Source organism: Leptinotarsa decemlineata, unplaced genomic scaffold, assembly GCF_025532065.1.
Source record: "Leptinotarsa decemlineata unplaced genomic scaffold, Ldec_3_MD MMD2_tig00026358_RagTag_RagTag, whole genome shotgun sequence".
In the NCBI taxonomy this organism is placed as follows: Eukaryota; Metazoa; Arthropoda; class Insecta; order Coleoptera; family Chrysomelidae; genus Leptinotarsa; species Leptinotarsa decemlineata.
The window spans coordinates 3,318,286-3,335,303 of NW_027412703.1; the positions used below are offsets into that span (position 1 = coordinate 3,318,286).

Sequence of the window (17,018 nt, forward strand, 5' to 3'; positions counted from 1 at the left end):
CTTTTACTTTCTTTCTGAATTTCTTTTCATTATATATTTGCCCTAAATTAATTGCTATTAAAAATAATATTATATTATTTTAATATAATATTATTTATTATATTAATATTATATTATATCAATATTATAAGGGCTAGAATAGGTGTTGGAAGGGAAATGAAATGAGACTGATGTGTACTATAAGTTGAGGTGTATTAAATTGGTTTTTATATTTTTTTGTGGATAAGACACACTGTTTCCAAAATAAAAAGACATGCTGAGGTCAGAATTTTTTGCTTCACAAATGATGGGTGGCGTGAATCCCTGTAGCTAGCCTTGCATAAATATCTGATGGATCTTTTTTGTAGAGAGAATACCATATTGGAACGAAATTGTGCACAATTCCCCCAGAAACAAATTCTATAACGTAAATAGGACTTAATTTGTGCCAAATCCACTGTAATAGTAGTATGTAACTCTCTTGCAACAACTCACTGCATGACATTCTGCTGCTAGTCTTTTACATAAGTAGTCGACATAGGAATCAAATTTTAGATTTTCATCAATGAAGAGTCCTAAAAATTTGTTCTTTTCCAAATTTTCGATTTTTACATTTTCAAAGTGTACCTCCTCTATGTTACATCTAAACGTGACCACATTTATTTTGTCGATGTTGAATGTCTTATGTCGACGATGATTTGATCAAGTAAATTTGAGGCGGTATTGCTATGCCAAAGATAGTGGTGTCGTCAGCGAAACATGTGAATTTACCGCTTGAGTCAACATGGACTAAGTCATTGACATAAATGAGAAACAATACCGTTCCCAAAACTGAACCTTGTGGGACTCACTGCCAATGAAACGTTCCTCTGATGAAATTCCATCTGATAGAACATTCTGCCGCCGATGAGAAAGGTACGTCTTGAACCAAGGTAATGCAGATCCTCTAAATCCGTAAACTTCTAGCTTGCAAAGAAGTAGCATGTGGTCTACACAATCAAAGGCCTTGGTTAGGTTACAAAACATGGCCGCCGCGGATCCTCTTCCATTAAGATTGGTGTACAAGTTTCCCAGGAGTGAAAATATGGCGTCTTGTGTACCTGTGAAAGCCAACCTGGAATAAATTTATTATACTGTTTTTCTCGAGGAAGGATATTACCCGTTTTTTTTTTGCCAGATTTTCTATAACTTTAGACAAGATGGGTAGCAAAGCAATTGGCCTAGAATTAGCTGGGTTGACAAGACCGCCTCCTTTATGTAGAGGAATAATTGTGTTAATTTCCAGACACGATGGGATTTTCAAGGATATCCCATCCCACCGACTTTTTATTTTTGATTTCACCAAACATTTCTTTTATTTCATAGATATCTGCAGGTGTGAAGAAGAAAGTAGAAGGTACTGCAATATTCTTCAAGTATGATATCGGGTCATTTTTCACAATGATTTTTTCAGCCAGATTAGTTGCCACAGAACAACAGAATGAGTTCAATTCATCTTAGTTGAGAGTTGACTTTTTTGACTCAGCCATATGCTTTCCTCTCAATTCATTCATAATAATATTCCATGTTTCTTTTTGTTTATTCTTGGAGTGTTCAATTATTTTGTTGTCGTAGAGGATCCGCTTTCTATCACACGTGACGATACGATCCAATAAAGGTTCGTTTTAGTTACACAAAAGCAAAGACAACAGACCTTGAAACGTATCAACTTCTGTCGATCGTTCAAATGGGGAGGCACCCACTTTTAAAGTTTTTTTACCTCTCCAATACTTTTTAAAACATGAAAAACCGCATGGGAGCTGACGCCTAGTTCTTCCGCCATCACACGCACCGTTTGTGTTGGGTCCTCAAATAACCATAAATCCTCATACTAAATTACTGAAGGTCGACCATTTCGGAGCTTGTCTTCGAGGTTAAAATCTGTGGAACGAAATTTTGCAAACCAATGTCGGATAGTTCGTTCATTCACACCATCATTGCCAAATGACTGGTTAATTTTTCGGACTGTCTCGGCAGCACTCCGGTTGAATTAGTTGACGGAAATTGGTCAAAAATCGATTGAAAAAATCACTGAAAACAGGCAAAGAATTCAATTTATTAAATAATTAACATCATCAATAAAATTCTCAAGCGATTAGTATTGTATATCACGACACATCAGTAGAATAAATATTTATTGACATATAGAGCTACAAAAACACATGACATTGAAACCGACAAAACTTCTGTGAGAATCAGTTAGATTTTTACATTATTTTAGGACACAAGAATGAAGTATTGAATATAACTATTTATTATGTTTGCGAATAATATCCGCTGAAAATATAAATGATTATTCTACTCGTATGGTTATGTCTTTTTTCTGTTAATTACAAGCACTCAATCGCTACTTTCATTAAACGAACCACTCAGTACTTAAAAATCCACTAGAACCCCTAAAAACGCAGACACTGATTCAAGTGCTACTGTAAGTGTTTTATTGCTCATACAAAATATTCCATTCATGATGCACATATTATAAATTCTTGTTAGGTCAGGTTATATGATATCGTTATGCGATTTTCGAACAATTTTTCTCTACGGATTTTATGCGATTTTCGAACAATTTTTCTCTACGGATTCAAATTGAACGAAAGCGATAACGAAACAGCCGAAAAAATTAACGAGGCATTTGGCAATGATAGTGTAAATGAACATCAATCTCTCATTTTGTTCAAGAAGTTTCCCTGATAGTTTGAAGGTTGGTAAAGTTACCCCTTTCTATAAAAACAAAGTCAGTAATGAAATGTCTAATTACAGACCAATTACAGTTTCTACGTCCCTGTCAAAAATCTTTGAATATGCCTTTTTTAATAGATCGAGTGCTTTTTTGAAGGTAAATAATATTTTATCAGTTCGGACTTCGGATATTACGAAAGCGTTGAAGGGCCACACAAAAATATTTTTTTCGATTTTTATAATTCTGACTTTCATCTCAGACCTCTAACTTGCAAGTCAGATATTTATTCGGCGCCAGCTTCCCAGGGTCGCTCAGGGTGATCCTGGCAAATTTGAATCCTTTGATTTCATCCCATGTCTTTAGGAATTGAGCATGGGTGTGACTTTTGGCTAGTTCCGCGATTGTCGAAGTTATCAGGCCGTAGCTGCCACTGGGTCCTAAAATTCTTAGTCCAGCGGCTTCCTTGGCCAAAGAATCGGCATGTCGTGCCCTTCATTCCACCTCAGGATAATGTTATCACCTACCGAGGCTTTGGCTCTTGGTGGCACTCTAGTAGTAACCCTGAGGTAACACGTTGTCTGTTCAAGGCTAATAGGGCTTGTCTGCTACCAGTGCAGATTGTTATGTTTTATAATAATAATAATTTTATTCGTCTTTTCGATCATTTACATGATTTAAGACATGTCATAAATAAAAATATGAAAATTATATAAAACAATAATAACGGTCCACAGTATAACATAGATAGGACACTTGAAACAGCTACTTAACTATATACATATATAAAAAATAAAACAAACTCTCATACACATACACTATATATATATATACATAAATATAAATAAAAGTGAATTTATCTTTAACTGGGATGAAAGGAATGCAGTGAAAGCAATAATCATGATAACAGAGTATCCCGTTATAAGAATTCTTCTACGCTATAATATCCCTTATTAGTTAATAGCTCCTTCATTTGTTTTTTAAATGGTATAACATGCAAATCTTCAATATCTTGAGGCAACGTATTGAATAATATTATGCCATTATATGTAAATGATTCCTTAAATGTCGATGTTTTATGTTTTGGGATAGTTAATAAATGTATATTTCGTGTTGCATAGGTATGAACTATTGATTCATCTCTCAGATTGGGTACATTATTTTTCACATGAAGCAGAGCTTTATATATATATATATATATATATATATATATAGATACACAGTAACGTTAGCATCTTGTTCTTACAGAAAGCAGGTCTACAGCTATCCCTGGGTGCAATATTAAAGATAGTTCTAATTATTCTTTTATGAACAATAAAAACACGTTTTGCTCCCACAGAAGAACCCCACATTAATACATTTTGAGCCATATGTGAGTACGCCAATGAAGAGTAAACAGTCCTGATACCATCTAAACTAAGCACGCCTTTGATCTGTCGTATTGCAAATAACGCTCGATTAAATTTTTTGCAGACATCATCGATATGGGGCTTCCAAGACAAGGTTTTATCTATAAACATACCAAGGAGTTTGGCTATTTCCAAGAGTTGGATGCTGTTGAGGTTCACTGTTTTCCTTAACGCGAAGCTTAAATGTACTATTTTACTTTCGTTCAGTTTTAGTTACTTTCTATCACACCAAGAAATCATGTCATCCATAACTGAATTAATGTTGTCTTCTAGCTCCTCCGCAGTATTTCCAGAAACTGTTATGTTAGTGTCATCTACGAATAGGATAATGAAACCTTGTTTTATATACTTCGGAAGATCATTTATATAGATAGAGAAGAGCAGTGGGCCTGAAGGAACCCTCTAATGCCAATGTTATATAACTTACTAACTATTATGTCACTATTTACTGAATCAAACGCCTTAGCCAAGTCGAATGATATTGAAACTACGTACTTCCCCTTATCGATTTCATTGTAGATAAACTCGAATTTTCTAGCAATAGCCAGTCTCAAATGATCTAGCTTTTCTAAAACCATGTTGATGATCGGTTAGAATCTTGTATTTTTCGAGAAACGTAATAATTCTATTTGCCACTATTTTTTCAATAAGTTTTGATGGAATACTCAGTAATGACATTTGGAGATAGTTATCTATATCTTCATGTGAACCCTTTTTATGAATAGGAGTAACTTTGGCTGTTTTGAAAACACTCGGAAACACGCCTTCCATTATAGAGTGATTCATAAGATTCAATAGAATTTCAGATATAGATGGAATGACATATTTCAGAACTTTCATCGTTATATCGTCTAGGCCACTCGATTTTTTATTTTTTAGTTCGGTCATTGTCGAAACTAGTTCAGGTTCTAGCACTTCTTCAAAAAACATTGAGTTTTTGTTAAATTCCGAGACCGTATGTGGTAGTGACATGTTCTGACCTACATGTCTTAACAGAGCTACCGAGGCTGCTCTGGCAAAGTGGCAGGCAAAATTATTGGCAACTTCTGTTCCATTATTGATCCGGATACCTTTTGCTTAAAGATGAATCTCCCTTTTATTGTCAATTTTGGTTTTCCCTCTGAAACTATTTACAATATCCCATGTAGCTTTCTGTTTGTTTTCAGCTGTTTCTATTTGATTTGCGTAATATCCTGTTTTTAACTTCTTTATTCTATTTGTATATTCTCTTTTTTCCCTTCTGTAAATCTCGTCACTCACTTCTCCATCTATCATTCTTTTGTGCAATTCTCTTAACTGACTGCTTTCATTCTTAACTTCTCTCGTAACCCAACTTTTTTTCACTTTCTGTTTTTGTTTTACATTTATCCTATTTTAGGACATGACACGTCAAGACACCAAGTCAATTCCTTCACAAAGGCCAGAAATTCCTATCCTGGTTATTTCTTTTGTGGCGATTGAGATACCAGCCAGTTTTGTTTGAACTACGCTGGTATTTTTCCCATTCCCCACTGATGCTACAAATGCAATATATGCATATTGCATTTGTAGCATCTGACTCTGTGTTCTGTTCAATTTATATTTTGTAGGTTTTAATAAACACAAACTTGGGTTCAATTGCATTACTGGCTGCTTGCAGCAGAGGTTGCGCAGTAAGTGCTTCTCGCCATAGGCTCAGCGCAATCGACCCATTCCTACTTCGAGGTTTACACCAGCCGTGCGTAATCGTACCATGGCCATTAACGCAACCTCGTTAACGTACAGGTCCAGAGGAGTCAGACCTCGTAATTAATTTCATTGCCGCGGTTGGTGTTCTTCTCATGGTTCCTGTAATGTTTAAACAAGCCAGTCGCTGTATTTAATATAACTTTTGCATGACCGTTGCTTGTAGAACTTTCGGTCCCCATATAATGGCTCCGTACGTAAACATAGGTCTTATTATTGCAGTGTAGATCCAGGTGACCCCACGGGGTGATAGACCCCATGCCCGTCCCACTGTCCCCCGCCTTTGCTCATAAACCACATATGCTCTTTTTGCTCTCCTCTCTAGGTGAGAGTTCCATGTTAGCTTCCTGTCGAGGATACTACCAAGGATTTCACCTCTTCAGAGAAGTTTATTTTGCTTTTGGAAGATTTCGGGAGGTTTAAAGCCCAATAAACTTCTTTTCTTAGTGAAAAAAACCATCTCAGAATGAATAGGTAATTAAAAATAATAATAAAATTCATTCATCAAATAAACAGGAACTCGATAAAATGTAACATTTTTGAACGAAAACAGATATAAACAATTTAGAAGGACAAAAAAGGAACTGTTGGAATGATTGAACCAAATTTCTAGAATCCATATAACGTATGTGAACTTTAATGATCATGCGCTAGTCTAATTTCAAGTTGATTATATTGTCATGTAATAATAATAATAATAATAATAATAAACAGGGATGGCCACTAACACCACTTACCCGACAACTGGTGCAAAACCGGACCGGCAGCCCAGGCGCACCCGGGAAGGAGAACTCTATTCTCCCTCCGGTGCCGGCCGTGGGTCCACAGGGCTAACCACCCGATGGACCCAACACTTGGTTCCCAATAATCAAGGAAGGGGCCCCCACAATCGATCCGCTCGGAGGGGTCAGAGGCAAGATGGTGGGGCCCATAACGATGATTTGCCTACTGATGACAACCCTGGCAATGAAAACGGACGTTTTGAGTGGACGCATGAGCTAAGAGATAGCGTTATGCATTGCTACGAGAGTAATGAGCCTGCACGAAGAGGGTACATGGCGATATTGCATGCTCTGCATGCTCTGCATGCCCAAAACCTTAGGGTCCTTTCACGCCCGCAGTGCGGCGAATAGCCGCCAATCTACGACGTATCCATCACACTTTAAGCCAAGGCGTGCTGCTGACCACCAAACAGCACTGCCTTGATAGGATACGAATGCTAGTGGCTGTTAAGAAGTCACTAGTGAGGCGAGCGAGAAGTATCGCGGAAAACCTTAGGTTCCGCAAGAAACCTTCTCGCTTATTCTAAGAGCCTCCACGTGTTGTGGATAATCCGCCGACCGCTGATCAGGTGAAATCCTTCTGGAAGGATATCTATGAACACCCGCAGCCACTCAACTTAGACACTCCAGCCCTAGCGCAGTTCGAAGATTTCAACAGAGAGCTTCGACAGCGTGAGCCCAATGAACTGCGCAACCCGATAACCCCGGATGACGTTCGAAAAGCCCTTGTTGGTTCCAAGAACTTTGCTGCTCCAGGCCCAGATGGGCTGAATACTTATTAGTGGAAAAAACTACCAAGTACCCACCGCCATCTGGCCAGAGTTTTCAACTCATGGCTGGACGGAGAGCAGCCGATTCTGGATTGGTTTGTCGAGGGGCGGACCGTTCTCATCCCCAAAAGCGGAGATTTATCGATTCCTAAGAATTACAGACCGATAACATGCTTGAATTCGTGTTATAAGTTGTTTACAAGCATCTTATACACACGAATACTCACCGCAGTTGACCGAGTGTTCGAACGGATATATGAGCAGAGAGGGTCGAAGAGAGGAGTCACTAGATGTAAAGAGAACCTGCTCATCGATAGATGTATAACGCAGGACTCAATACAATATAAGCGTAACCTCTCTATGGCCTGAATCGATTACCGTAAGGCATTTGATATAATTTCGCATGAGCTCATCTTGCATTTGCTCAGATGCCTTGCGGTACCCGACAACATAGTGAGATGCATTGAACAACTGATACCACTTTGGCGAACTCGCTTCACCATAACATCTGGTCAAGCAAGAGTTCAAACAGGGTGGGTCACTTTCAGAAGGGGTGTATTTCAGGGTGATTCCCTCAGCCCCCTTCTATTCTGCATCTCACTATTACCATTATCCGTTGCGCTCAGAAATACTCGAGGGTATAACTGTGGCACCCCCGGAAACCGGAGGCACAAGGTCACCCATCTGTTTCATATGGATGACCTTAAACTTTATGCCTCTGGAGAGAAGGATCTCCATCAGTCCTTGAGGGTGGTGGAAGAGTACACGCATGCTATCGGTATGAAATTCGGGATAGACAAATGTGCAATGGTTCATCTCAAAAGAGGACGATGCGGGGACTACGGAGAGGATGTGCAGCTCGTAAATACAAGCATCCTACACCATCTGCATGCCGGATAGACGTATACTTACCTCGGGGTGGAACAACGCCACTCACATGAGGTAAATGCAGTCAAAAACTGTCTCCGCGGCAAGTATCAGTACAAACTTCGACAGATCTGGTCATCGGAACTGTCGGGGAAGAACAAAGTTGCTACTCCAAACTCTACTCGTTTGGAGTAGTGAAGTGGACTCAGGAGGAGCTGTATCAACTCGACGTAAAGACCCGAAAAATGATGCATCTCTATAGGAGTTTGCATCCCAAATCGTCCGTTCCACGGTTGTACTTCCCCCGACAACAGGGAGGCCGTGGACTTTTGACTTTGGAGTGTCTATATGACAGAATAGTACTGGATACAGCCTGTAAAGTCGTCAGGAGTTCGGATCCCCTTTTCTGCATGGTGCGTGACCATGAGAGAGCGGGCATTGGAGCTTTTCTTCTTAGGGCAGCTGCCCGAGCAGCTGATGAACTCGGTATAGTTTTCGACTCTGAACGAGGTGACTACAACTCTGTCAGCGAGTTGGAACCCGTTCAGCAAAAAGCTCAGATAAAAGCCGCAGAGATCACCTTACTTCTCGACCACCAGACCAAAACGTGTCGTGGAGTTTTCAGCTCCTGGCGAGACGAATATCGTCAGAAAAGAGGAGGAAAAACGGATAAAATATCGAGATTTTCTCTTCGAACTCCGCAGACTCCATCCAGATCACTCTGTCAAGATGGTTGTTCTGATTATTGGAGTCCTTGGTGGAATGATGTCCTCTCTACTCTCGAATCTCAAAATCATTCCGGCTTGCCGCACTGAGACAGAAATATTAGCCGCACAGATGCAAAAGGCTGTCATTCTTGGCTCACTGCGCTTGCTCAGGGCACATGATTCTCGGACCCAATGATCACTCACCCCACGGTGTGGGGAGTGGTCATTGGTTGATAATGCTGGCGCGTCCTCCTGAATGTATCGGGGCTTCGGGAGATAGGGCCTGACCAGCACACACAACGGGAAAAAAAAATAATAATAATAATCGTCTTTATTGTTACCCAGCTGTAGTTACATACAAATATTTAAATAAATATGAGAGCTAGTTGCTGACATAACAAAAGGCGAAGTTCAACTCAGTTAGCACAAGTGCTAATTTGTTGTTCTTCTACTCATAAAACTACATTTGGGAAATATTTGGATTTGGTACTTAACTCAATACTGTTTTTTAGATATCAAATAGAACCATGGATCCTCCACCGTGTGTACAGAACGCAATGATGACTAAAGATAAAAAACCATTCACTTATACTCCCGGAGGTATCAACTTATCTGATGTGAGATCACCTCGAATGGCTCGAAGGATAGAACAGAATGCTAACCTGGCAGGAGCCGGAGACATTCCGAAGCCGCGACCTCCGCAAACCCAAAATTACGATTCACTTCCACCTTCGACATTAGCAGCTATGAGACCCCAACCCCAGGTTCAAGTTTTTCCTTCTGGACCTCCTCCTCCGGCGCCAATGCGAGGAGGAGTACCTCCCCCACCGCCACCACCAAACAATACCGTACCTCTACCGCCTCCTCCACCGACAGGACCATTACCCACCCAGAAAATCCAGGCAGGAGATCAAGTTCTAGAAAGACCAGATATGACCAAAATTATTCCAGATAATCCAATGGCTTTGCTGAGAAAAACGGGAGGGCCGCAACCACGAAATACATTTGTAGATAAAATGTTTGCTCAAGGAGGAAAACAAGCACCTGGTCCAAGATCACCTCCAACGCCTCCCCAGAAGTCTCCATCTGTTGAACCATATAATGGGTAAGATTGAACTGTCAGTAGAGTTACAGAGAAATGGAAATGATATTCAGTCCGTCACAGAGATACTTGATTGTTCTGTGTTTTTACACTGTTCATGATTATATTTGTTTATTTTTTCAATTATTTATTTATCCATTTATTCTTTCATATTCATCCTAAATTGATAACTTCCGATACTGTATATTCTTATGGGAATGAAAAAATTGATTGATTTATTTCTACGAAATGGATATAATACTGACCAAGTATATTTATATGTTATATTCTTATTGTTATATTCTTATTGTATATAAATTTACCGGGTGAATCTTTAAGGTGGCTCACCCTTATAACTTTTTATTATTGGAAATAGAAAAACGAAATTTGGGGGTTGTGTATTATTGTTCAATTTACATTTTTTGGCATATTTATTTACTTTGCCGTACTTCCGGTTTGACCGGAAATGACCTCAACTTTCGATTTTTAAATGTAACATCCTATATATTTTTAATTATTTCGATGGAGAATGCCATTCTAAATCCAACAATAATTCATTTGTCAAAATTTGACAAATATTTTTTTTTCAATTTCAATGTTTTGATCTAGAATGCCATGGATCGTGTAGATCGTTTCATTCTTGATCAAGTAACATGGGAAAACTATGACTTTGAGGCTTATGACTTCACAGTCGGTTTAAGAATTATTTCACAGTCACACACTTTCACTTCATTTTCTCTATTCTTCTGAATAATTGCAAGAAACGATCATAGCTAATAACAAATAATACGTGTTCGGTATACCTACTCATGCCTGTTATTCTAGTTATCCGTGACAAACTATTGAAGCTGTTGCTGGGACTACCTAAACAAATAGGCTAATGACCAACGGATAATCCTCTTACCAACTCTGCAGAAGCGTACCAAAATAATATTTTTATTAATTTAAACACATAGGTAATTACGTAAAAATTGTTATAGTAGGTGGCGCTACCTGGTGTCAATGATAAAACTGATTACATTTTCCAACACAGCCACCCTCGCTACCTATATGGGCGACAATTATTCGTTGCCCTTTACCCGTTGGTCCGCGTAACCTTGTTGATAAACCGTCAACAAATGCTTAACGATAACTTGTTACAGTAGTATCTTGCCAGATCTTAGATACTATGTGACCAGCATTCACCTACTTTTCGTCCAGATAATAAATATTTTTGTGAGCAGAACGCATTTCTCTAATAGAGCGAAGATATCTCCGTTGCTATGAGACTATATCTTCTCTTTCTATTAAGACAAATTTACGGGATCGTTTGGCATATATACATTTTAAATCTTCTTTCATTATTTTTATTTGGTATAGCGTACCAAATTTTCTTGGTACTCGTCCAATTCAATTTTTTTTACCACGACAATGTACTTTTGGAGCTTGCACAATCCCAGTCACCTTTTTTCACGTACAATGCGTTCAGTTGTCAACACGGATATTCCCGTTAAAAATGAACAATGGGCTACAGCTTCCACTGTACGGAGTGTATTTTTTAAATTTTCGTACACTCCACAGACATTCTGTTTTTCTTCTAACGACATAAACTTCCGCTTTCTTTGTACATTACTTGGGCCTGCTACATAATAAAATTCAATGATATTATTCAGCTATTTGTCGGTTGTTTACTTACTTCAAAAACTATACCTCAAAGACTATTTAATAAATATAATAAAATATATTTAATAGATACAAAACAAAGTCACCTTCACTAGAAACAGAACGCACTACGCCTATGCAGATGAGGACGCTTGATAATGAAGAAACCGAATGACTAGTTATGGAATTTTAAGGACGCAAATATAATAGACCTGCGAAGTGTTGATCAGTTTACCGATGTTTCAAAGTATTTAACGAACTGGTTCACTTATTCGCTCGTACATCCTATCGATATGCAGAAGCTATTTTGTTACGGGGGGCAAATTTTATGGAATCATCTTACTTTTCAATTATTCACAATTTCGATGCATAGACAATGAAAATGACCCCGGTAAGAATTTAGTTCTAACATTTAACATTGTTGCCGTTAGCTCTCAGTTCAATTTGTATACAGGGTCCTGCAACAGTGGCGCGGTGTTCCATATCTCTATATAGGAAGCAGATAGGAATCTAATTTTCTATAATATTACCATATTGCTCGAGCTCGACAAAATAAAAATATTGGCGGTCACACAGGGTGTTCGATTTTTTCTGGGCGGATCCCAACTGTGTCTTTTTAAATGGCAACCTATATTTTTTATCGTTTTTTCGGTTTCTTCATAGAAAATAAAATAAACTTTATGTATATCTGCACTTCGAAAATATTGATGGTTTTCGAGATATCTAGCATGACAGGTTTTTTTTTCCAATATTCGTCACTCAGAATATTTGAAATTATAAAGTGGTGCCAAGTCCAGTTGAAATTTTTTTTTGGTCGAATATTCTACATTGGTAACTCTCTCAAACGATATATCTGAAATCGACCTGTGATATACAGGGTATGAAAAACCGCTTGCCAAATATTGTAAATGAAAATTTGCAAAATCTTCCTTATATTAAATGGAACACCCTGTATATTATTGATCCATAAGAAGCGCCAACAGAACCTCTACAAATTTCATTAAGTATTCCCTATGGCTAAGTTCAATAGTTTTTCTTAAATGAGCATTTCTTTCGAAAAATGGTCATTTTTTCAAAGCGAAATCCATTTGACGACTGATAAGAATATACAAAAAATACCCTTTCCTTAAAATATCGCCCATTCCTAAAATTACCTGTTGCTAGATAAACAAGTTGCGAATTACACCACAAAATGGACGTTCTTGAATAGTTACAATAATTTCAAAAATCTCGGAATTTGTGCCATATTCTTTCGGTCTAAAACAACCTTTCAGCGAATGAAATATTTATTGGAAATCAAGTAGTCTGGCAAATGACAGAACAAAATATTTGGCTGCAAATGAATATTGAAATTTTTAGTCAATCGTGAAGTTGAACTGTCGGTATAATTTCATCAGAATGTTGTTATCAAAAAGTGATTTGATTGATATGATTTTCATATTAGGTGAATCAGACAGGAATTGTTTATTGGCAAGTAGAATTTATTCTCAACGGTATCCAGATAGAAGGCATCCAGATGAAAGATCTTTCCGAAAGGTCTTGGGACGATTCGTTGAAACTGGATCTATTAATTATTCCAAACATGAGCGCATCAAGCCAGCTACTAATGAAGATAATGAATTGCAAGTTCTTCTTGCTGTTGAAGAAGATCCTAGTAGGAGTCAACGACAAATTGGGGAAATAGTGGATATAAGTGAGAGATCAGTGCAACGAGTATTGAAGAAACATCGCTTGCATCCATACCACGTTCAGTTACATCAAGAACTACTGTATGCTGATTTCGAGAAAAGAGTGAGATTTTGCAATTGGGCCATGAACAAAATTCGTCGAAACGAATATTTTTTCAATAATATTTTATGGTCGGATGAATCGACATTCCATAAAAATGGATTTGTAAATCGACATAATTACCATTATTATGTGACAGAAAATCCTCACTCATTGAGACAGGTGGATTATCAACATAGGTGGTCGATGAATGTCTGGGGAGGCATCATTGGAGAATATGTAATTGGTCCATACTTTTTTGAGGGACATATGAATGGTGCAATGTATCTCAATTTCTTACGAAATGATTTACCAGGTTTGTTAGATGATATTCCTCTTGACCTCCGCAATAGAATGTGGTTACAACATGATGGTGCACCTGCTCACTATTCGGCAGAAGTGAGAGATCATCTAAATGAAGTATTTCCCAATAAATGGATAGGACGGAATGGGCCTGTACGGTGGCCCGCTAGATCACCAGATTTGACGAAACTAGATTTTTTCTTATGGGGATACATAAAAAATATGGTTTACGTTGAGCCACCAACTTCTCTCGAAAATATGCGACTTAGAATAACGAATGCTTTTCGCAGCATTACACCAGCTGTCTTGCGCAGGGTAGAACAGTCTTTCAAACATAGACTTCAGCTCTGCATTCAAGAAAATGGAAGACATGTTGAACATATTTTATAAAAGTTTCATTATCAACCTTAATTAAACTCTCCCTTTTGTAGTTTTGTAATTTGCCAGTTGACAAATTTGAATATCTAGAACTCAAGCTCTGAATGAATATAGTAACATGAAAAAAATAGTTATTAATAATGTTTCTTTCTTTTAACTTGTTTGGTTTGATATTGCACGATTTATGAGTGAAATTCTGCATCCAATGAAAAAATAATTTTCCGTTTAGCAAAAAGTGATAGGTACATACATTTATTTCGTAAAAAAATATTTGTTTGGACACCTTCTAATGTACAAAATTGAAACAAGATATCTTTCGTATATTTTTATCAGTCGTCAAATGGATTTCGCTTTGAAAAAATGACCATTTTTCGAAAGAAATGCTCATTTAAGAAAAACTATTGAACTTAGCCATAGGAAATACTCAATGAAATTTGTAGAGGTTCCGTTGGCGCTTCTTATGGATCAATAATATATAGGGTGTTCCATTTAATATAAGGAAGATTTTGCAAATTTTCATTTACAATATTTGGCAAGCGGTTTTTCATACCCTGTATATCACAGGTCGATTTCAGATATATCGTTTGAGAGAGTTACCAATGTAGAATATTCGACCAAAAAAAAATTTCAACTGGACTTGGCACCACTTTATAATTTCAAATATTCTGAGTGACGAATATTGGAAAAAAAAACCTGTCATGCTAGATATCTCGAAAACCATCAATATTTTCGAAGTGCAGATATACATAAAGTTTATTTTATTTTCTATGAAGAAACCGAAAAAGCGATAAAAAATATAGGTTGCCATTTAAAAAGACACAGTTGGGATCCGCCCAGAAAAAATCGAACACCCTGTGTGACCGCCAATATTTTTATTTTGTCGAGCTCGACCAATAAGGTAATATTATAGAAAATTAGATTCCTATCTGCTTCCTATATAGAGATATGGAACACCGCGCCACTGTTGCAGGACCCTGTATATATATATATATATATATATATATATATATATATATATATATAAGTTACCTTCAATTGAAAATTGTTATAGTATAGTTCTTAATTAGATATGGCAAATTATACTAGAAACGAGAAAATTGACATGTTACTGATTTACGGAGAAACAAAACAGAATGCAACTGATGCAGCTCGAATTTATGTTCAGAGGTTCCCTAATCGTCGCCATCCCACTTGGCATTATTTTCCAAAACTAGAAAGAAAAATGCGAAATGAACCAGAAGACAGTGCCAATAACTTCATCGTCAGTGAAGAAAAAGAAGTAGATGTGTTGGCCTATTTTGAAGTGAATTGTAGGGCGTCAATTTGCCAAATTGTTTCTGAGTGTGATATAAGTTATTCGTCCGTTTGGAGAATTCTTCACATATATAATTATCGATCGTTCAAGAACCAACTACACCAACACCTTCACGATAACGATCACAACCGAAAATTGACTTATTGCAACTCGTTTTTGACTAAATACAGAGAAGATGTACATTGTCCATTTAAAATTATTTATTCAGAAGACACCCGATTCACCAACTTGGGTGTTACTGGTCTCAAACAAATTAACATCTGATGCAAGAAGGAAATTTTCAAGAGCGATTTGGTGTTAATTGCTGGATGGGTATTATCGGCCAATAATCTTCGACGGAGAACTGACTGCGGAAAGATATCTACAGTTCCTTAGAAATCAAATTAATGATTTCATTGAAGATTTGCCACTGGCTAACCAAGTTGATATCTATTTTCAACAAGATGGAGCGCCACCTCATAATTCTCAAGTCGTAGGAGAATATCTGGATGACACCTTCCCAGAAAAGTGGATTGGCATTCATGGAAATATTCAGTGGCCTGCGGGGTACATTCTTGAGTTTTCATATTTTTACATGAATGTATTCTTTTTTTTTATATTCTAAATCACCAGATCTTACTCCGCTAGATTTTTTCTCTGGGGAACAATTGAGAATCAGGTTTATAATACATCAACTACTCGTGTAGGTGAAGAACTGAAGCATGAAGTAAGGGTGGCATTCCAGAACATCACTGAGGAATAATAGCTAATCAATGTAATGCGCGCAACAATTGTTGAACTTTGCCGTGATCAAGGAGGAGGCCATTTAGAAAATTTATAACCTTAATGGACTAATTTGCAACTTTCTTGCAATTATTAAGAAAAATAGAGAAAATAAAGTGAAAGTGTGTGGTATCTTTTGGATTTAGCAGAAATACACAAGTTTTGCAATTGAAAAATCAGTTGAAACAATTTCCTAAATTTCTTGTTTTTTATTTTTTTAATCAATAGCATATCGTTTCTATGAAAACATAAGACATATTTCAATGAGTCGGAAAAACAAAACTGAAATAATACACAGAGTGAACAAAGCTGTTTTCCAATACTCCCACTCTTTGTTTACGTTCTTGAAGAGATGAATAATGCATTTCTATTTTTCATAAATTTCATTCTTGGAAGTGGCTTGGTGAACATGTCTGCAAGTTGTTCCTCTGAACAGACATACGATAGAGATAGCAATCCATTCTCCACTTGTTCCCTTATGTAATGAACTTTTATGTCGATATGTTTGGTTTTCCTGTGATGTTCTTGATTTTCAACCAAACTAATAGCACCTTGATTATCGATGAAAAATATTTTCGATTCTTCTACTACAATTTTCAATTCATGTAGAAATGAGCGTAACCAAACAATTTTTTGAGCAGCATCAGACGCTGCTATGTATTCTGATTCGGTTGTTGATCTCGATACACATTTTTGTTGATGTGAAGACCATGTTACGATACCTCCATTCATCATAGTTGCGTAGTTGATTTGCGAGTATCAATATTCCCGGTGAAATCTGCAACAGAAAAGGCTTGCAAGTTCTTTATTTCTTTT

General features: G+C 37.3%; 1 protein-coding gene across 6 annotated transcripts in view; it reads left to right on the forward strand.

The window, feature by feature from the left end:
* The window catches only part of LOC111515788 (uncharacterized), a 221,525-nt gene that overhangs the window by 164,373 nt on the left and 40,134 nt on the right, over positions 1-17,018 (forward strand). For all 6 annotated transcript variants that reach the window (XM_074184636.1, XM_074184635.1, XM_074184637.1 and 3 more), the window contains exon 3: positions 9,468-10,060. In XM_074184636.1, the coding sequence (XP_074040737.1) occupies positions 9,468-10,060 (593 nt within the window). The remainder of the gene's footprint in view (positions 1-9,467; positions 10,061-17,018) is intronic.